The sequence below is a fragment of the Ziziphus jujuba genome, chromosome 1 (genome assembly GCF_031755915.1).
Source record: "Ziziphus jujuba cultivar Dongzao chromosome 1, ASM3175591v1".
Taxonomy (NCBI): domain Eukaryota; kingdom Viridiplantae; phylum Streptophyta; class Magnoliopsida; order Rosales; family Rhamnaceae; genus Ziziphus; species Ziziphus jujuba.
The window spans coordinates 18,536,468-18,556,482 of record NC_083379.1 but is presented as its reverse complement, the minus strand read 5'-3'; the positions used below and the strand labels follow the sequence as shown (position 1 = coordinate 18,556,482).

Here is a 20,015-nt window from a genome sequence, read left to right as displayed (position 1 = left end):
TTGCTATCTTTTTTTTTATTTTCTATTGAAGAGTTTTTTTATTTTTATTTTTATTTTTTATTTTAACATTGATGAATATTGTTGGATATTATAGATTGTAATATTATATTTTATTGTATGTTGGATTATTCTAATTGTATTTTATGTTTGCAAAACTATAATTTATTATTTATATTTTATGTTTGGAAAATTTTTAATTTGTATTATATATTTATAAACTAGTAAATTTCAAACCGATCATAAATGGTTTGATTTAGTTTAAATTTAATGTTTTAATGGTTTGGATTGGATTATTTATTAGATAAATTAGATTGGATTGTATTTTAGTCCAAAATTGAACCAATCCAATCCATATCCACCCTTAGCTGAAAAGATGTTGTATTGATAATTCTGGTTACTGCAATTCAGCAAAAACAAGAATAGGTACAGGAGTTTTCGTGTTCACGTTTTACCAATAAAACTAAACTAGTAAACAGCAAGAAAGTTTACTAATCTTGATTTTTCTTTTTAATGATCTGGGCCACCAGTTGATTAAAGGGCAAATAGGTACATCCATTATTTTCCTCTAAGTGGGACCATGAAATTGACAAGCCAACAAAAGTATAATGTACTCTACACTCCAGCATTCTTCTCTTAATAATATAGGCTACCAATAAGTAAAAACATTTTGAAGATCATCCCAACGAAATTTCTCAGGATTCCTTTCCAGTCACATCCAAATCCACTTAGAATCAATTGCTCTTGAAAAAAGTATAGGTGTTCAATTATTTGGCTATGGAATGGTTAGCCTCTCCATAAACTAATGCCATAAACTATGGTCCACAAATTAAGTGCACATTGCTCCCAAGTTCTTAGTTTTAGTCATAGCAAGGACAAAATATTCTAATTCACAAAACAACAAAGTTTTATTGCCCAAATGAACCCACCTCTTCGTTCTTCTTCCATGTGCATAGAACTCGGATAAGAATTGCGTGGTAGGATATTACATGGAGAGGTAGAGAAGTTGCAGAAAATTCCTTCCTATCTACTATGCAGAACCTCCCAACTTTTCTCTCTGTAATGTTCTTGTAGAATTTTGATCGAAACAGGTTTCTTCATAGAGAAAGAAAAGGTTTTACTGTGTATTTTTCCATTCACAAGCATCTTCTATTTATTTGGCAGTGGATTGATCTTCAATGGCATACTACATCTCCAGCTATGACGAAAATGATCTCAGTGAGTACTATCAAACCCCTTATGCTTCTGCTTATGATTCTCTTATGCCTCAAGGTTCAGTACCTTATTCAAGCTATGAGCCTGGTTTCCACAACTTATTTGATTATAATCCAACTCCTTATTATCGTGCTTATGATTCTATGCCTAGCTGGTCAACAATTTCATACTCCACCACTACACATGCTGAACCAAAATCCATCCTGTATGACCCCAATTTTTATGGTGCTACTTTTGATTATCCTCAGACTCGGTTTGTAGTATCTCACTCTGTAACTGACTATAATGTGCCTGAATTTGATGAATATGATCCAATCCCTTATGATGGTGGTTATGATATGGAGCAAACCTATGGCAAGCCTCTTCCACCTTCAGAGAAAACCTGCTATCCTCGTTCGACACCAGAAAAAAATGCCCAATCTTTTGATGGCGTGACCGATGTGTCTCCCAAATCATTTGATGAGAAAGAGCAAGTGGATGAGCAAGCTGAAAAACCCCACACTGGAAGCAATACAATTCAGGCTGATGAAGAAGAGCAGCACTACCATGAGAATGGACATGATAGCAACCAAGGGAAGCCTTTTCAAGGTGAGCAAAATGTAGATACCGGCGATAAGTACCAGCCTTGGTCTGGGCAAGGAAGTACAAATGAAAACGGAAATAATTATGGATATGATAAGCAAGCGAGTCAATACCCCAGTGGATCTGGTCTGGAAGCCTGGGACCTTTGTGAAAGTATATTTGGCTACTGGCCATGCCTTTCTCGTTACGCCAAGAATGCCAATGCTTGCTGTCCACACTTTCCTCATGAGGGATGCCATGGAGACCAGTGGAAAGGAACTGCAGATTATCTTTTCGGAAGTTCGTATCCATATAGTGAAAGAAGGGATGGAGAAGTAAATTATGGAGAACCTGTATATAGCTATGAAAGGCATTATCAGGAAAAACCTCTGTATAGGCAGGTTGAATATGAGGAGGACTAAGGGATGCACAATTTCAGGATATTCTGAAGGATGTGAGAGACCTTTGTTCCCAGACCCTTTTCCATAAAATGCTGTTGGATGGAGCATATAGGTTCAATTCTCTGCTTTCCCTTTTCTTGGGGCTTAGAACCCAGCTCATTGATTACTGTAATTTTTTTGTATAAAAAATTTCTCCATTCTGAAGATGAAAAAGGAATTAGTTTTGCAACAATGACATAATATATATAAAGGCTGAATCTGTTGTTTCTTTGGAAATAGTCTCAGCTATTATTATTATTTTTCTACAGAATTTTGTTGGATAACATTCCCTCAAAGTAATTTGTATGTGTATGTATGTGAAAGAACGTGGTGATAAGAAATCCTTTACTCTAATTAGGATCCTTATTTTTAAGAACAAGCACCTAATTTTATTATTATTATTTTCCATTTTGGAGCAATGGTTGATAGTGGTTTAGGCACGAGCACAGACAAACTAACAAAGCTTCAAGACCATTGTCAGTGATCAAAGAAAATAATGATACTTTCACAGTAGAACAATTCAAATTCGATAGCATTTCCACTTGATCATGCTGCCTGCTGTTGAGTCAACATCTTCTTCTCTTGAATCATCACGATCAGTGAGTACTATTCTCCAGTGAAACTATAAAAATATATGTATAAAATGTAAATTATCCAATCAACACGGATGGATCCTCTGTACGAAGTTTTGTAAGGGTAGGCCAACCTCTACCATTCAGTCCTTTAGAATGGCATATCCTTCAAACCTTTAGAGTGGTATATGAGCATATAAATTACCTAAGCGTGGCCACATCTTGTTCCCAAATCTCATTCCTTAATATAGAACTCCCATCCCTGGCCCCAAAAAGAAAGCAATTCCCCTTTTCCCAGTTGTCCTAGCTCACATCCACCATGCTTGAAACGAAGGTTATTCAGACGTGTAACTAGAAAATAGTTTTTTTGATTTTGAAAACACAATTATACTATTTTAGTCTATTAATATTTCAGAACCATGTGGTAATAACACAGCATTTGATGTTGATCCAAGAGCCCTAAATCAACAACCAAGACTTCAATAATACTCTTTATATTCACAAGTTTTGAGTACTTCTATTATTATTATTATTTATTTTTTCAATTTGCATTATTGTCTGGAAAAGATTGAGAAAAGCAATGCTAGGAATAACAAAGAAGGAAAAGAAAAAAAAAAAAAAAAAAAGCAGGTCAAAGACAAGCACAAGACATAGAGATAAATTAATGTACGGAAATATGATTATGGAAGTAGGAAAAGTTATAAAGAGAAGGAAAGTGGGGCTTTAATTATATGATTTAAGTGTGTTACCATATTGTTTGTTGCTATGATGACCAATTCATAATTCGCAAGATGCAAATCTTAATGCTTTCATGCATTTTTTTATTTATTTTAATTTTAATTATTTATTTATTTATTATCAAGTATATTAAGTGATCAGTGTTGGATTGTCCGGGTTTTAAGGTTTTGTAAATTTCTCTTTGATTAATGCCATTTTGGCTCATCCGCATTTTCACAAGCTAAATACCAAAAAAAAGAGTTTGATTATCCAGGAGTTGAACCAAAACCGATAGTCAAGGGATTAGATAATAAGAAATATCCTTTCACCAAAAAAGGGATAAAAAATATTCTGAGCATGAACAGGGAAAATAAATAATTATATCTAAGCTTATGTTTTTTTAAAGTTGAAGGAAATGAGGAAATCAAACAATCATTGCAGTGTACTAAAATTTGTATTTGTTTTTTTTAGTAATTAAAATTTGTATTTGCTATTGGTTGATTTGTGATACAATTAAAGGTCGGTATCTAGTCTAGGACAAAACTCAATAATAGCAATTTTGGCTGGGAGAGATTGACAGAATTGACATGACCTCTACTTCATACTCATCCAAATTACCTTACCTTTTGCTTCAAAACCAAACGTTTTATACCAAATCAGCATCTTTTTTGGATTTACTTTAAGCCTTTAATTTCTGACGAATCACTTGCAACAAGAATACCTTGTACTCTTTCCCTTCCAATCAACTATTCGGTGGATCGTTATGTCATAAATAACCTTCACTATTATAATCCACTGAAAGCGAAAAAATTAATAAAATAAAATGAAATGAGAAAATAATAACCTTCACTTATTTTCCAAATCAAGGTATTGCTAAATAAGATAAATTCAATTCACAAGCCATTTATGTCTATAATAAAGTAAAAAAATAAAAAAATAAAAAATAAATTATTATAAATTTAAAGATAATATTATTTTAAATGATAAAAAATAAATTAATGTATAATTAATTTTTTTCTTTGTAGTGTTTCACCAGTACAATTTTATTTTGTTATTTTGATGAAGAAATTAATGAAAAAAGAGGACTTTTTTTTTCTTTTTTTTTTTAATGGAAAACAAAGAACTTCAATAAGAATAACGAGGAGTGTTAGTCTTTGCTTTTATTTTTGCAAGAAGTAGAAGGCTACTTATTAAAAAAGATAATAAGTACTAATTTCAATGAATGGAAGATTTATAGAGTTTGAAACCGGAAAAAGAAATAAACATAGACCTACCATTTGGATGAGGGTCTGAAAATGTTTTATTTATTTCTTTATTTTTGCGAACAAGGGTTTAAAAACCTAAAAACAGCATTAGATGAACTAAATAAACTCATGGAGAATATTATATTTATTTAAATTGAAGAGAGATAAAAAAAAAATAAATAATAGGAATATGTGAATTCCTATAAGAATTTTTTTTCATTGATTGATTATGTTAGAGTACTGAAGGTTTATAGGATTTTTTTTTTTTTTTTTAAATAAGCTCCTTAAAACTCTAATTTTTATTGAAATAAACTAGCACGTAAAACGAAACTCTTATTTGGTTATAACTCTTCTTGATCCAAACTCCTTATTTTATTTACCTTTTTCTTTTTTTGTTAAAAGACGCAAAACTCCAACTATTTAGAATGTTTATTGGGTAAATGTGTGGGAGTTTCGGCAGCTTGTGTTTCTAGAAAATGAAGAGGCTCTCTTCTTGCGAAATTGTAGTGTAGATTATTTGGGTATTTAGCTCCCATTTGATTCAAAAAAGAAAAGAAAAGAAAAAAAAAAATAATTACACAAACAAATCGTGGTTAGGGTTAGCCAGGTCATTTTAAAACAAAGATTTTTTTTTTTTTAAGTATTTAATCCTCTAAAATAATAAGAAATTGATAGCTTGGTTGATATGTTTTGTAGACGATTGCCAACCCGTAATTTGGACACTAGTCTCTGGCCCCAAGCTTCAATCATGACTGCCAAAAATCAGTAACCTTAAAACCCTTTCCTTTCAAAACCCCAAACCCAATTCATTTTTCTCCTTCAAACAAATTAAGAAAAAAAAAAGAAAATCACAATCTTCATCACTCTTCAGTCCTAATGTTTCTGACATCTATACCTTTCCTCTCTCTCTTTCTTTTTCTTCTTCTTCTTCTTCTTCTTCCTCCTTTTCATCCGGTCGCAGAAGAAACCCCATCCCTTCACAACCTCCTTAAAAGCCAAGGCCTACCACCTGGGCTTTTCCCACAAAACGTTAAATCATACAACCTTGATCAGATGGGTCGCCTAGAGGTTCACTTGGATTCTCCATGTATGGCCAAGTTCGACACCAGGGTACACTTTGACAGTGTTGTCAGTGCAAATCTTACCTATGGTGGGCTTAAAGCTCTTGAGGGTCTTTCTCAGGAAGAGCTTTTTCTATGGCTACCTGTGAAGGGAATCACTGTGAATGATCCATCCTCTGGTCTTATTTTGTTTGATATTGGTGTTGCTCATAAGCAGCTTTCTCTTTCTCTCTTTGAAGACCCACCAGTCTGCAAGCCTCAAGGTACTGCTCAGATATATAGTTCTGTTTCCCCAAAAAAGGAAAAACAAAAATAATTTGATTATTTGGAAAATCCTTCTCTGAAAGCTGTTAATTTTATGGGAATTTAGCCAAATGGCAAATTGAATAATCAATGTGATTTCTTTTTTTTTCTTTTTTTTTTCTTTTAATAATTTCCAGAAAAAAAAAAAAAAAAGCTTTGGATTATTCCTTTATATTTTTGGTCTTATTTTTGCTCCTTTTATTTGAATTTTCTAGCGTTGAGGAATAAAACATTAACTTTCTAGTGTCAAACATGGATTGCAGGGCTGAGGAAGGAGATGGGATTTCAAGTGCAGAGAGATGTTCTTTGATCGAAACATATATATATATATATATATACACTCTTTCCTTTTGTTTTGTTTTTATCGTTTCCATTTCTCTTTTTGGTTTTCCTTTTACAAATCTTTCTTTCTTTGATAAGTAAATATGCGTTGATGTTCATAGAAGTTGTGAGGATTGTAAAAAATGGATAATTGGGTATAAGGTTTGGAATCAAATGATAATTTTGGAATTCTTTTCTTAACTAATTGAGTCATTTAAAAAAGGAAAGATCTTTGCTTCAGGGATTGCGTTTGACTCTTACCTTGGAATGCTGTTAATTAATCTCAAAGGAAGGTTTTTGTTGGCTCTTCTGTGTTTTTTCTTTTCTTTTTTTTCTTTTTTTCTTTTTTTTTCCTTCCCTTGTCTTAGTCCTAATGCTGTATGGATTGGGATTAAGGAGGTGGAAATTGATGGTATTTTAGTTACTTGCATTTTGCAGAATTTGGAAGATGGAGACATCGAAGTGACAAAGTCAAATATAATTCTTTTCTTTGACATAAAAACTAACATAGGCTAATATTGTCATAATACAGAGTGAAATCTCTATGCAATTTACTCGGTATTCTTTGCTATTTATTTGTTTAAAAATGGTGTGCTAAAATGGTCTTGCCTGTTGCTTGCCACCCAATTTTTCAAAAGAAAATACTAGTTCTATAGCCATTTATTTTGTTCCAAGTGGAACATTTCTAATCTGTGTAATGTTAGATCAAAGTCACTCTCTCATCTGTTCTATATGCCATTAATGATCTGAAGCAGCAATTTTTTGGCTTCTTCAAGAGCAAGCTTTTCGCAACAAAAGCCCTGAAATCACAAAAGTTTTGCATTAACTTGGGATGAAAACTTTCTAGTTTTCCATATAGAAAACAAAACTCTGCTACTACAATGAGCAGGTCTTCAATAGGTTTGAATTTATGGCAGAGCTATCAAGTTTAACACGGTGGTTTAGAAATCATGATCAGTTGGTCTTTCTTACCTCTACACAGGATGTCACAAGCATTGCTCCTTTGGAGGTAGTTACAGCGGTATCAGTGAGCTCCAAACCCAATGTACTCATGGCCTCCAGCAATTTAATGAGCCTTCCTCTTTTCTTCTCAAATACCATCTTTATCCACAGTTTGTTTTCACATATTCGACTAACATTAACCTCTTCCTATGAACATCAAACACCGATATTACAAATTCGGGGGTAAAAAATAAAAAGAAAAGCATAATCATTTTTGTGTCTCAAAAAAAATTCTCAACAAGTTGGATATGTAAACCTGAATCCCAAATTTCTTCATCCCTTCTGCAACATGAATTTCTTCTTTGGTAGGATCTGCTCCCTCTTCGAACGAAGACTTGTTGTCAGAAAGCTGGTTAGTCAGTGTGTCTACAGTCTGCTGCAGCTCTTCAATATAAGTGATTGCGTCTTCGATAATGGTTGCTTTATTCATCTGAAACGAAAATGGCCAGTAAGTGAATAAGTTAGTATTCAGACGAACAAGCTACTAAGCAAAAATGGTAAATTGGGAATATGTAACAAATTAAGAAAAAGGTTTAGGGTGGTTGCGTTTGTAATAATAGGGACTAATGCACGCAGCTTCAGGAGCCTGTCCCTGAGTTTCTGTCTTCTCCTCCTCTCAGCGTGGAGGTTTTTGGATTTGAACTCGGTATCCTCGTTGAGTCTCCGACGACCCATCCTACCTCCATTGCTGCCATTCCTGTCTATGGATAATTCATCCATCGCAGAGCACACAAACTGATCGATATAACAGAGATATCCGTATCTGCTAATTCTACCAATTGTTGGTTAATCTCTTGTACTGTTTCACCAAAATTTCTGTGGATTAATTATATAACTGGTCCTTACAGGGGTAACATGTCATTACTGTGTGAGAGAGAGAGAGAGAGAGAGCGTGTGTTTGGACTTACAGTTATAACTGTAATAAGCACAATAAAAAAGAGACTGACTAAATTTTGGAGAGTGTAGGTAATTCTTTTGGAAATGGGATGAGGAGAAGTAAATGAATGTGAACAATTTTTGTCTATAAAATTAATTAAGATCTCTTAAAAGTCATTATGTTAATTTGAATTAGGTTCCTATTTTAATATTATGATATAAGACAGACTAATTGATTTGATAAAACATTAATTAATCTCCCTTGAACAAAATTGACTGAGCTCTGTGTGGTCTTGTTTTTCTGTTTTATGTTTATGTCATTGCAGTTGGTCTTTTTTGACTGGAAAGGTACAAAAAGGAAGAGGTTTGTTTGGGAAGGCATATACCTGGAAAGTACAATTAACATTCTTTGAAGCAAATGCTAAATTGGTTGTCAGTCAGGCAAATGCTAAAGATATGGTATATTATTGTTATTCATAAGAATCTATAACTCCTTGTATTTCTAATTGTACCTCTAATTTTTTTGGGCATTCCCCTAATTGAACCATTCTATGCCTCAGTTAGTCCCTTTTTTGGATGTGTCAACTATTTCTATATGCCTAGTGCATCTGATGACAAATAAAAAAGAAGATCTTTGTTCTGATTCATTTAGGACAATTCTATAAATGCCAGGCACATAGACTGGGTATGGATTTTTACGAAAACCTTAGCTTTTACATATCTATTGTAGCAAATTACATGTCCATGTTATGTATTGCATTTTCTCAAGTGTCTTTTTTTTAAGGTTTGTGGGTCGTTTCTGAAATAGCTTTTATGGCAAACCCTTTTTTTTTTTTTGTTTTAATAATAATTCCAAGTTTGAATCCTTTATTCTTAAATGTTATTGTTGTTTATTTAATTATTTTTACAAGTTCTGGAAATATCTTTATACGATAGACAAGATAATTATAAGAAATTCAGCCTTATCCAATAGCCAATCAAGTATTTTATTTTTTAAAAACATGGAAAATAGCTTTGAAAAAACGAGGCAACACTATTGAAAATGTAGTGTATGTGCATGAATGTGTTTTTGATATAAAAAAAAACCAAATGTAATGTGTGTTAAACCATTGAGCACCGAGACAAAACCATTACATCTAATTGGCTCAATTATATTATATATAGGTGGAGCTGTTGTCACATCCACCTATTTCTAATGAGAATTTCTATTTTCTTTTATCCATTTTTCTGTTCCATATGCATAAGCTAATAGTTAAGTTGTTATGGAAAGAAAAGAACAAAGAAAAAAAAAGAAAAAAAAAAGGTTCCAGTCAGGATTTTGTGTTTTCTTTATTTGTGGGATGAATAATTAAAAAATGAAAATTCTCTATTTATCAATAATAAATAAATAAACTATAAAGCATCGGCCCAAATATATGAAATCCTCTATGAAGGAGTCCATACTTCATTGGCCCAGCACCGAGTTGTCTGTTGACGTATCTTTTGTTTTGCTCTTTCGTTTTCTATTCCAAACCCCCCAAAACCCCAAAAGCCTCAAGCCCTCAAGCACCCAAGCAAAAATGGCGTTGTATCGCATCCTTTACCGCACCTTCTCCACCTCGACCTCCGCACAGCCGAACTCCGCCACCACCATAAAGTCCATTTCCAGTGATTTGTTCAAAGAACGCAACCTCAAACGCCTCGTCGACAACTTCAAGAAGTCCTCCGAGCAGTATCGCTTCCGAACCAAAACCGGCATCTACGAAAACACTGTTCGCCGCCTAGCTTCCGCCAACCGCTTCCGATGGATCGAAGAGATCCTTGAAGATCAAAAGAAGTATATAGAATCCTCCAAGGAAGGCTTCGCTGCTCGCATCATTACGCTCTATGGGAGGTCGGGGTTGTTCGAGAACGCCAGGAAGGTGTTCGACGAAATTCCTGAAAGCAAACGCTCCGTGTTGTCTTTTAATGCCCTTTTGTCGGCCTGTGTTCACTCGAAGAAGTTCGATATGGTTGATGGGTATTTCAGAGAGATGCCGAAAAAATTGTCGATAGAACCTGATTTGGTGTCATATAATACCATTATCAAGGTGTTTTGTGAGATGGGTTCTTTGGATTCGGCAGTTTCAGTTATTGATGAGATGGAGAAGAAGGGTTTAGAACCGGACTTGGTGTCCTTCAATACACTTTTGAATGGATTGTATAGGAACGGTAGGTTTTCAGATGCTGAAAAGATATGGGGTCTAATGGAGAAGAAGAATATTGTTCCGGATATAAGGACCTATAATGCTAAGTTGCTTGGATTGGCTTCAGAAAATAAAACAAAAGAAGCAATTAATCTAACTGGGGAAATGAGGACCAAGGGGATAGCACCTGATGTGTATAGCTTCAATTCGGTGATCCAAGCGTTTATCAATGAGGGGAACTTGGAGGGAGCAAAGCAGTGGTACGGTGAAATAAGAAAGAATGATTGTGCTCCAGATAAAGTGACATACGAGATACTTGTTCCCTTTGTTTGTAAGAAAGGTGATTTGGATTTTGCTTCTCGGCTCTCTGAGGAAATTTTCAACAGGCGGTTTCTTTTGGATGCGGCAATATTGCAGCTTGTGATTGATGAATTGGTCAAGACCTCGAAAATTGAGGAAGCAAAGAAGCTTGTGGAGCTTGGGAAGAACAATAGTCACCGTAAGTACAAACTGAAGTTGCCTTCCGACGGCTAATTTGGCCTTATCAATTTTTGTTCTTTGATGTTTGTTATATCGTCTGTGTTACTAGAAGCAATTGTTGGAAAAAAAAAACAGGGGGAATTTTTTTTTATTTTTTTGTTTTAATTTTTTTGAGTAAACTTGAGCAAGTAGTGACCTTGCACTCGTCAGCTTTAGTTTTCCCTTTCAGATCAGGTTCTTTATTTATTTGCTTTGTCCCAGTGATAATTTGCGTGCTTTTCCTAACACTGATGTGGTTGGTGCTTAACGTTTTGGGACTAATAACTCATAGTTAGTGCAATTTAAAGCTGAGACTTTGACATTTGCATTGAAAGCTTGTAAGTTGGTCTCTGAAAACTTCATTAGTGGAAAGATTGCTGTTTTCTTTTTGCATAGCGTATAGCATTATTAGTTTGTATTAATTAAGATCCCACCCGCGGCTGATGTTGCCTATTCTAAAAGAATTTTCATCCATACAGGTAGTTTTATTCAAATAATTATTCGTTAAAATATTCTGATCCAAGCACTGGTAGCTCTCTTATAAAGATCATAAGCTGCAATTTTGCCAACTATGGATTGTCGCAAAACATTTCACCGTAAGATTTATAGCCCATTTCATAACAAGCATTTTCAGCTTCAACTGAATTCACCTTTGAATGACTCTGGACGTGGTCTAGTGTGTATTGCACTCTACACTAGTTGTTTTTTTTTTTTTTTTCCTCAACATGCTACACAGGTCGAAAATAAAAACATATATGCACACTTGATGGAAAAATGATATAACTGACAGAATTATCTACTCATTTTTAGGATATTGATTTCACTTTTTGGAGGATACTCCACATTGGCTTTGGAAAACTTTGTTTCAGAACTAATAATGAAAATATTAGTATCGATGGAAATATCAAACGTATGATTTTATGAAAATATTGATAAAAATGTCAATATCGATAGAAATATCGATAAACTTATGAAAACTATAAATATTAAATTTACAATATAAATTTTTGTATATAAAATAATTAATATAGTAAAATAATATAAAAAATACAATAATTAGAATACAATAATAATAAAATAGTTCATAAATATTAAAAAATTATTATAATTAAAAAAATATAATATTTATTAGCATTAAAATATTTAAAATTTAATAAATAATACTAAAACATATGAAATTTTCAAATATAATTTATAATATATTATCAATACTAAAAAAATCCATTAATATTTTAAATTGATGACTATATCCAAATATTTTGAATGTATAATAATAAACCTTCTAACTCATCATATTAGAAATTTTTTTTTATATAATTATGGATTCAATTGACTGTTCAAATAGAGAATAATGTGGATAAGATATTATTTTAAGCTGATAGAGTAGATAGAACAATAAACATGCTAACATTATTTTAGGAAATATGTGGAAACAAAAAGTTAAGAACTTACATGTGAACGAAAGACAATGTAAAAAATAAAATATTTTGATTGGAAAAAGATAATCAAATTGAATCTCTTCAAATAGTCCCAAAAAAAAAAAAAAAAAAAAAAAAAAAAAAAAAAAAAAAAAAAACTCTTCGAAGGAAAAACGAAGTGATGATTGGTATGTTTGAAAAGATGGGAATGGGCAAGAAACTAGAGGGTAAGTTTAAGAACAAAAAAAAAACAAAAAAACAAAAAAGGTTTTTTATTGTAAGAAATAAAATAATTAGCAAGACAAAAATAAGGAAAATATTAGAAAAACAAAAAAAATGAATTAAAAAATGAAGAGGTACAGGAGGAGGTTTCAACTTGGTCTGGATCAGGGTGTTTCACGTTTGAACTGCTTCTTGGTGTTTCAGGTTCGTCTGGGTGTTTCAAGTTCAACTGGGTGAGGGTTCTACGCTGCTAGTCTTCATCTTCCACAGCTCTATAACGACAACCATATGGGAAAAAGGTGGGCATGAGAAAGGAAAAAGATGGGCATGAGAAAGAGAAAGACCGAAAGAGATAAGAACAAGAGAGCCGAGATTTCCAAGCACCGACAACCGAAATTTCCATCGGATTTCCGCATATATCCATAAAAAATCTGAGATTTCCACCGATTTCAATGGACAACGGCGATATTTCGGCGACACCATATACAGATATTTCTTACCTCCTTTATCGGTGTCGATGCTCGCCGACATCCGATATTATCGCCGATTTGTTCTTCCATGTTCAGAACAACTGTCCTGTGGTTTGAATGAATTGACCTTTTTCAACCAAAGTAAAGAAAAATCACCTATCTGCCATCCATTTAAATAAATAAGCTTTGTAACTAGTCATATCTATGATTCCGTAATCAATTTTAATAATAATAATAAAAAAAATGCAAAGTACTTATATTATTATTTAAATTTAACTTTCCATTTATGATATTCTTTTTACCATATTCCTAATAGTAATATTTACTTTCAAAAATAAAAACAGTGAAGCAATGTCATCGATTATGTCGGATATATAAATTATTATTAGTATTGTTTTCTCTTTGCACTTACGATATGTAAATTAATTAACAAAAAGAATTTTTAAAGGAACTTCAAGCAAAAATAAATAAATAAATAAGTTTGAAGTAATAATGTTTAAATAATATAAAAGCTTTAGTGATATTTCTACTAGAAAAATGAATTTAAAGTAAACGAAATGCTTCAGTCGTATTCGGCCCAACCCAATTGTTTTAATCCTATCCAGTAGCGCGACTGCCATAGCCGAGGGCTGTTTGCAAGACAACTCAAGAAGAGAGACAAAGATGTCTTCCATCAATCGTCGTCTGCATGGCATCTTCACCAACTCACTCCCTGCAAAAACCAAAACCAAAACAAAAACCAAAGTCAACACCAAGACCAACCTCAATTTCTTTCCAAAATCCGCTTCCACCGATGAAAACAAGCTCCAAAAATGGGTCGACAACTTCAAGAAGTCCTCCGACCGCGACAACTTCCGAAACAAGCGGGGCATCTATGATTTCGCCGTTCGCTGCCTTGCGGCAGCTGATCAATTCTCCATGATAGAAGAAATTCTCGAAGCCCAAAAGAAGTATGGCGACATCACCAACGAAGGCTTCGCCATGCGCCTCATTACTTTGTATGGTAAGTCGGGCATGGTGGATCATGCTCACAAGCTGTTCGATGAATTGCCTCAGCTGCAATGTGAGCGCACCGTTAGGTCCTTCAATGCCCTTCTGACCGCTTATTTTAATGCAAAGAAGTTTGACAAAGTGGTTCAGATATTCCAGGAGTTACCCTCTTCAGTGTCTGTAGAATCGGACGTCATCTCGTATAATATTTTTATTCATGCATTATGCGAGATGGGTTCGTTGGATCTTGCAATTTCAACATTGGAATCAATGGAAAATATTGGTGTACAACCTAATTTAATTTCCTTCAATACGCTTCTCAATGCGCTTTACAGGAATGAACGGTGTTCAGAGGGAGAAAGGTTATGGGGTTTGATGGAGATCAAGAGCATTGTCCCCAATGTTAGAAGCTATAATTCTAGGCTGCGAGGAATGGTTAATCAAAATAGAATACTGGAGGCAGTTGAGTTAGTTGGCGAAATGGAGAGCAAGGAAATTAAACCTGATGTATTTACTTACGCAGCTCTGATTAAAGGTTTCTGTAATGAAGAAAACTTGAAGGAAGCTAAGAGATGGTATGGTGAACTTCAAAGGAATAAATGTACTCCAGTTTTGGCAATTTATGCGGAACTTGTTCCATTATGTTGCAAGGTGGGTGATCTCAATATGGCTTTTGAGCTGCTGTCAGATGCTATCAGTTGTCGGCAGCTGATTAAAGAAGAGATGTTGAAGCAGGTAGTTGATGGATTGGTCAAGGAGAAAAAGATTAAAGAAGCAAAAAAGCTCGTAGAACTGGTGAAATCTTCTAAGCACCTCAACTATAAACTACAATTATCTGTGGTCAAATAGTACAACTACACTTTGTTTCCTGCTGTATCTCTTTAAGTTAAATCAGTTTTGATAGCTAGTAATCAAAATTGACTATGGTGTTGAAGTTTCAAACAAAATTTTCATATATGCCGTTCTTCTTTGTTATGTGCCCATTATTATGATTTGAAATATAATTAAGAAGCAGGTGAATAAATATTCAGTAGATGGGAACTAACATTGCTTTGTGAACCTGAAAGTGATTGGAAAAAAGCATTTACTAAATCAAGGTCTGCTACATCAGGCAAGCATGATGTGAGATAATGCATTGTATGATGGTATAAAAAACAGGAGGTTGCATCATAGCAAAATTATTTTATTGAATCATTTGGAAAAGAAATAAAAATAATATATGATTATTAGGGGCTAAAATTTACACACTACTTCATTACACATGCTTCCTATGCGGGGATAACTATTTTATGTGCATCTCACTTTTGAGGTGTAGGCAGTACTGACTTCATATAATCGTCGGAAGATTAGGATTGTCATGGTAATTATACATCAAAGGAACCATCCTAGCAGTATCAAGAGAAGCTTTTCTGAAATACATTGGAAATGGATTTGAAGCTTGGTATTCCTTGTCGAGGTGTTTCCACGTACTTGTTGCCAGCTGGGTGACATGCGCTTGTGCTTCCTCAACTGAAGAACCTTGGTTTTCTTGCATAAAACATTCCACATAAGATCCAACATGGCCAGCTTGATTCTCATCCTGCAGTTAGTAAACTCTTATATTAGTTACACTTTATCCTAGTCTTTGTTTTATCTATTTTATTATTTTTTTCCAAGTGGTGGTGATCCGATGAAAAAGAGACATATGAAGAACAGTTGGTAAACATATGTATTTATTCTACCTGAGCATTTCCCATGTCATCATAAAGACCAAGAATTGTTTCTGTGGAAGATGTAATGCCTGGAATCTGATCCAGAGCATCAACAGCTTCCTTGGTTATACCTTCACCCAATAGAAAAAAGATATGAACAAAGTCCAGATGAACCCCTGTACTGACTGTCACATTCTTCAAGTAGTCTTTTGCTTTTGGCAAGTGACCAGAAGCAAACCATTGTGCTTCTATAAGGAAGGCATTGCACAATCTTGCCCACAAACTGTATTTTCGGTTTGACAAGTGTTTCTTATACCGCTTTCTTTAGGGAGTCTATTGGGTTCCAGCCATGCATTCTATTGACCTTGAAGGCAATTTCGTTGATAACATTGTTAAGGGCCTTGAAACACATCTTCAAGTAGTCTGGTGATTGCTCCACTGTGTCAAATTTCCACCTGCATAAACCTAAAGAGTTTGTGTAAGCACGGAATTATTGGAAAAAAAGGCAAATGCTACATAATACCAGAGCCCCTGATTTGCATACTTGTTACCTGCGTTAGGGAAGAGAGTGAGTTCATCTAGTGTGCCATGAACATCGACAATGTCATCTATCAAGTAGATTAGAAAGACAGGCTTTGTGGTCTCAACTCTCTGCTGATGTGTTTGACATAACACTGTCCATAGGTATCATTTCAGTGGTTGGTTTCTTGCTAATTTGAACTCCTTAGTCAGGCCTATTTCTTTCCATCTGTAAGTAAGATGTTTAAAGCAGTTAGCCCATAATCTAATATGCAACGACAATCAAACCAAGCCATTGAGGTCATAATCTCCAAGCTTACTTGAAGACCTTGTAAATTTCCTCTCCATATATGGATTGAACAACTTTGAAGTCCATTCTCGCTAGTTCTTATGAAACCTTAGCAGTGAACTTGGCCAGACTTTTATGATAAGGCTGGTGTAACGTATTTATGACAAGTCTCGCTTGATCACTATCTAGATGTTGTAACCGAGCATTGAGATGCTTTCTGTAACACCCCAAGTCTAAATACTTGAAATGTAATAAAAGTCATACTTAAAACACTTAATAAAACTTATAATGAGGAACATAAAAACTTTCCAAACATCAGTCATAAATAATATCTAAAATATCTCCAAAGATAAAAAACAAAAATAAACTTCAACATCCAAAAGGTCTTTCAAGCTAATTAATATAAAAATAAATAAATAAAAACAACTAAACGTCATTATTATATGCCAAATTCAGCTATCTTGAAACTACGGAGTACCTAACACCATAACAATAAATAATGAATATAAAACTCAGCAAGCTAATGAGTTTTGCATAAATACAAAAAATAAGAAAATACTGAAAATAATAACAAATAAATATTCAAAATAAAAAAAAAACCTTTAGCAACTTAAACATAATTTTCTTATAAACTCTAATTACTAACTACCTAGTAGGACTTGGCATAACATAATATTACCCGTCAATAATCCATATAAACTCGAGTGCGAGGTAGTAACAAGTGGGGAACATAAATTTTAAAAACAAACACTCATACCCGAAGATATAAGTCATACACTTACTAAGATCATCAGTAGGTCCTCCCACATGAAACAATAAGTCTAAATCCGAAGATAAAGAACCATAAATCATTAGAAAATATCCTTAAATGATTCATCTTAACATCCGAAAACATATCATAACATATCCATAAATGCCTACTAAATACGAACAACTAGAGCAAAAATACATATATCAATTATCCAACAATTTATTTGTACAATACATATATATTTCATAAAACATAAATAAATCAATAACATAAGTACATATTTGCTATGATTTCAGTTTAATAAGTACATATTTGCTATGATTTCAGTTTAAAAAGTCCAGTAACTTATCTTGATTAGCAAAGTCCACAAAAGATTAACAACCTATGAATAATACTAATTGTAATTAGTATCTCATCAGTATAAAGCAGAACCATCATATACCATAAATATCTTACATATAAATCCCATAATCAAGCTCTTAAATTCAAACTAAATGAATAAGAGTTGATACCATAAGATCATCATAGCCTAAGCCCCAAACCTTATAATCATAAGCTTAGAACAAGATCAAATAACCATAAGCCGAATAAAAGCCTATTAATCTATAAACAGTCTCAAAACAAGAATTCAATTCCTTATTCAAACGACATCATCTAAGCCTGAAAGATTATGGGATACTGTACACATGCATAAGTGACTGTGATTAAAACAATTTCATAAAATAATAATGAAAAACTATTCAAAACTCATTGAAAAGTTAACAAAGAAATACTGAAACTATTAAATTTCTAGAAACCTTTATTTAATGTTCAGTTTGTTTCGCTTTCATGAAATTTCGTATCCATTTCAAATTTTATAGATTAAAACTAGACACTTATATATACTTATATAAAATTTAAAAGCCAAACAAAGATCGAAAACATGGTCAAATTAAATGAGTATTTAATTGACTGAAACTGAAAATCAGCATTTTATAGGGGGTCTGGTCTACATAAAAGATCATTAAAAATAAAATACACTTTCAAAAGTAATAATATTTGGCAGAGTTTAACTGTATATAGTAATAATTTCATATAAAAATTATTATTCAAATAAAGGTTGAAAACTATTTTAAATCGAATTTTATTCTTTACTACACGGACCAGAAAATAAATTCAGACAGCTGGATATAGGTAACTCAGAAAATCACCACGGCCAGAATATAAAGAATTTGAAGCTAATTTTTTTTATACTTATATTATACATATATAGAATGAATTATAAAAATTTTCAAATAAAAATAATTTTGTTTAGATCTGTTTTGAACTTTTTACATACGAACCATATTGCAGTTGCACAGAAAAACCAGACAGAATGCTTAAATTCAAAATTTCGTAATAAATTGAAAAAAAATCCAAATCAGCCCAAATAAATTTCTACTGATTCATAAACATGTCTATTTTCATCTGAAAAATTTTAGCTCCAAAATAAACCTTTAAATATTTTAAATAAATTTAAACAATCACTCTGTATAGATCCCAAATAAATTCTAGATTAGGTTTCAATAATAACTTTTCAATTCAACCTTAATTAATACTTCTATAGCCCCAAAACATCTCAAATAATATCATATAATATAAAAAAGATCAGAAAAATCAACCTGTATCACTTCAAAGATTTAGGATCTTCCTTACTATGCTCCAAAATTTGTTAAGAAATTCCAAAATTTCCAAAAATACTGGATCCCTAACAACCTCAAATAAATATCAAAACTCTAAATTAAGATCGGAACCCTTAATATTAACTCTAATATCTTTTAGAGCTAGAAGAAAAAAAAAAAATAGAGGAGGAAGACTTACATGATACCCTAGCTGCGCAAAGTTGAAAACAACGTAAAAGTAAAACGTATTTTTTTTCCCTTCCTTTTTATAAAACCAAAAATAGAGTAAATATCTTTTTTTTTTTTTTCAACTTCCTAATAAAATTGAAATATACTTATAACCAAACCTATTAGGACAAAAACTTTTTTTTTCTTTTAAAATAAATAGTTATAAAATCTTTTTTTTAAATATATATATATATATATATATATACATATTACCCGTATATTACACTTTCGACTAAAATATTCAGCCTCATAAAGTATGTATACCTTTTCTGTACTCACCTGTTGAAGCTTCAAATAATTCCATCAGTCCCTTCATGTTTTACCAAATGATGGTTTGAACTTCCCTTCCTTATAATTTGTAAATACATCTGCATCCTATGCTTGTTATATAAAACAAAAACAATTCTCAAGAGAAGATATACAGTTATTATTGGTTTATTAAACTTTTTGGTTTTTTCCTTAATAATTTAATTGAAAAAGTCAAATGATATATATTTTTTTTAAATAAGATTTGCAATAATAAATTCAATAGATGTTATTCTATAAAACATTGAAGATTACTAAAAAATAAAATAAGAAAAGGTTATACATTTTTCTTGGCGTTCTTTCTTGCAAATGTTAAATACGTGTTAAAAATTGAGAGAAAAAGATTTTGAAAAATTGCTAGAATTTTTGTATTCAAATATTTTCAAATACAAGTAAGAAAAGAAGAAAAGAAGGTAGAAAAAAAAAAGGTAAGAGCTTTAACAATGCGAAAATCTCAACACTTCATTAAAGTTCAACACTTCATCATAAGCATTTTAG

The 20,015-nt window shown here is 32.6% G+C and overlaps 5 protein-coding genes and 1 pseudogene across 6 annotated transcripts; 4 read left to right on the top strand and 2 right to left on the bottom strand.

Annotated features, from left to right (window-relative positions):
- Positions 1–689: 689 nt before the first annotated feature.
- On the top strand, positions 690–2,442 carry LOC107421809 (uncharacterized protein At5g39570). 2 transcript variants are annotated; one of them, XM_048467346.2, is made up of 2 exons: positions 690–994; positions 1,162–2,442. In XM_048467346.2, the coding sequence occupies exon 2, from the start codon at positions 1,176–1,178 to the stop codon at positions 2,193–2,195; it is 1,020 nt and encodes a 339-aa protein (XP_048323303.2). In that variant the 5' UTR covers positions 690–994; positions 1,162–1,175; the 3' UTR covers positions 2,196–2,442. The 2 variants fall into 2 exon arrangements, with proteins under 2 accessions (XP_048323303.2, XP_024935367.3); XM_025079599.3 differs by having other exon boundaries at positions 690–1,056.
- Positions 2,443–5,422: 2,980 nt separating this feature from the next.
- On the top strand, positions 5,423–6,632 carry LOC107421863 (uncharacterized). The gene is made up of 2 exons (XM_016031207.4): positions 5,423–6,070; positions 6,374–6,632. Exons 1-2 carry the CDS (start codon positions 5,623–5,625, stop codon positions 6,418–6,420), a joined length of 495 nt encoding a protein of 164 aa, XP_015886693.1. The 5' UTR covers positions 5,423–5,622; the 3' UTR covers positions 6,421–6,632.
- LOC107421559 (transcription factor DYT1) lies at positions 6,437–9,125 on the bottom strand. Its single transcript, XM_060814707.1, has 4 exons — positions 7,980–9,125; positions 7,690–7,863; positions 7,404–7,580; positions 6,437–7,231 (listed from the first exon to the last, which is right to left on the bottom strand). The coding sequence occupies exons 1-4, from the start codon at positions 8,151–8,153 to the stop codon at positions 7,160–7,162; spliced, it is 597 nt and encodes a 198-aa protein (XP_060670690.1). The 5' UTR covers positions 8,154–9,125; the 3' UTR covers positions 6,437–7,159.
- Positions 9,126–9,737: 612 nt separating this feature from the next.
- LOC107421779 (small ribosomal subunit protein mS78 (rPPR3a)) lies at positions 9,738–11,239 on the top strand. Its single transcript, XM_016031097.4, has one exon. The coding sequence runs from the start codon at positions 9,869–9,871 to the stop codon at positions 11,006–11,008; it is 1,140 nt and encodes a 379-aa protein (XP_015886583.3). The 5' UTR covers positions 9,738–9,868; the 3' UTR covers positions 11,009–11,239.
- Positions 11,240–12,728: 1,489 nt separating this feature from the next.
- LOC107421541 ((3S,6E)-nerolidol synthase 1-like) lies at positions 12,729–19,527 on the bottom strand (annotated as a pseudogene).
- On the top strand, positions 13,767–14,942 carry LOC107421550 (pentatricopeptide repeat-containing protein At3g13150). The gene has a single exon (XM_025072584.3). It carries the CDS (start codon positions 13,767–13,769, stop codon positions 14,940–14,942), a length of 1,176 nt encoding a protein of 391 aa, XP_024928352.3.
- Positions 19,528–20,015: the final 488 nt, after the last annotated feature.

Bases quoted from the DNA above. Each gene is read 5' to 3' on its own strand.
- LOC107421550 (XM_025072584.3), top strand. From the start codon at position 13,767: ATGTCTTCCATCAATCGTCGTCTGCATGGCATCTTCACCAACTCACTC.
- LOC107421809 (XM_048467346.2), top strand. From the start codon at position 1,176: ATGGCATACTACATCTCCAGCTATGACGAAAATGATCTCAGTGAGTAC.
- LOC107421863 (XM_016031207.4), top strand. From the start codon at position 5,623: ATGTTTCTGACATCTATACCTTTCCTCTCTCTCTTTCTTTTTCTTCTT. The intron at 6,071-6,373 runs GTACTGCTCAGA...CATGGATTGCAG, and splicing joins ACCAGTCTGCAAGCCTCAAG to GGCTGAGGAAGGAGATGGGA.
- LOC107421779 (XM_016031097.4), top strand. From the start codon at position 9,869: ATGGCGTTGTATCGCATCCTTTACCGCACCTTCTCCACCTCGACCTCC.
- LOC107421559 (XM_060814707.1), bottom strand. From the start codon at position 8,153: ATGGATGAATTATCCATAGACAGGAATGGCAGCAATGGAGGTAGGATG. The intron at 7,864-7,979 runs GCAACCACCCTA...TTTTCGTTTCAG, and splicing joins TAGTCCCTATTATTACAAAC to ATGAATAAAGCAACCATTAT. The intron at 7,581-7,689 runs GTTTACATATCC...TGATGTTCATAG, and splicing joins TGAAGAAATTTGGGATTCAG to GAAGAGGTTAATGTTAGTCG.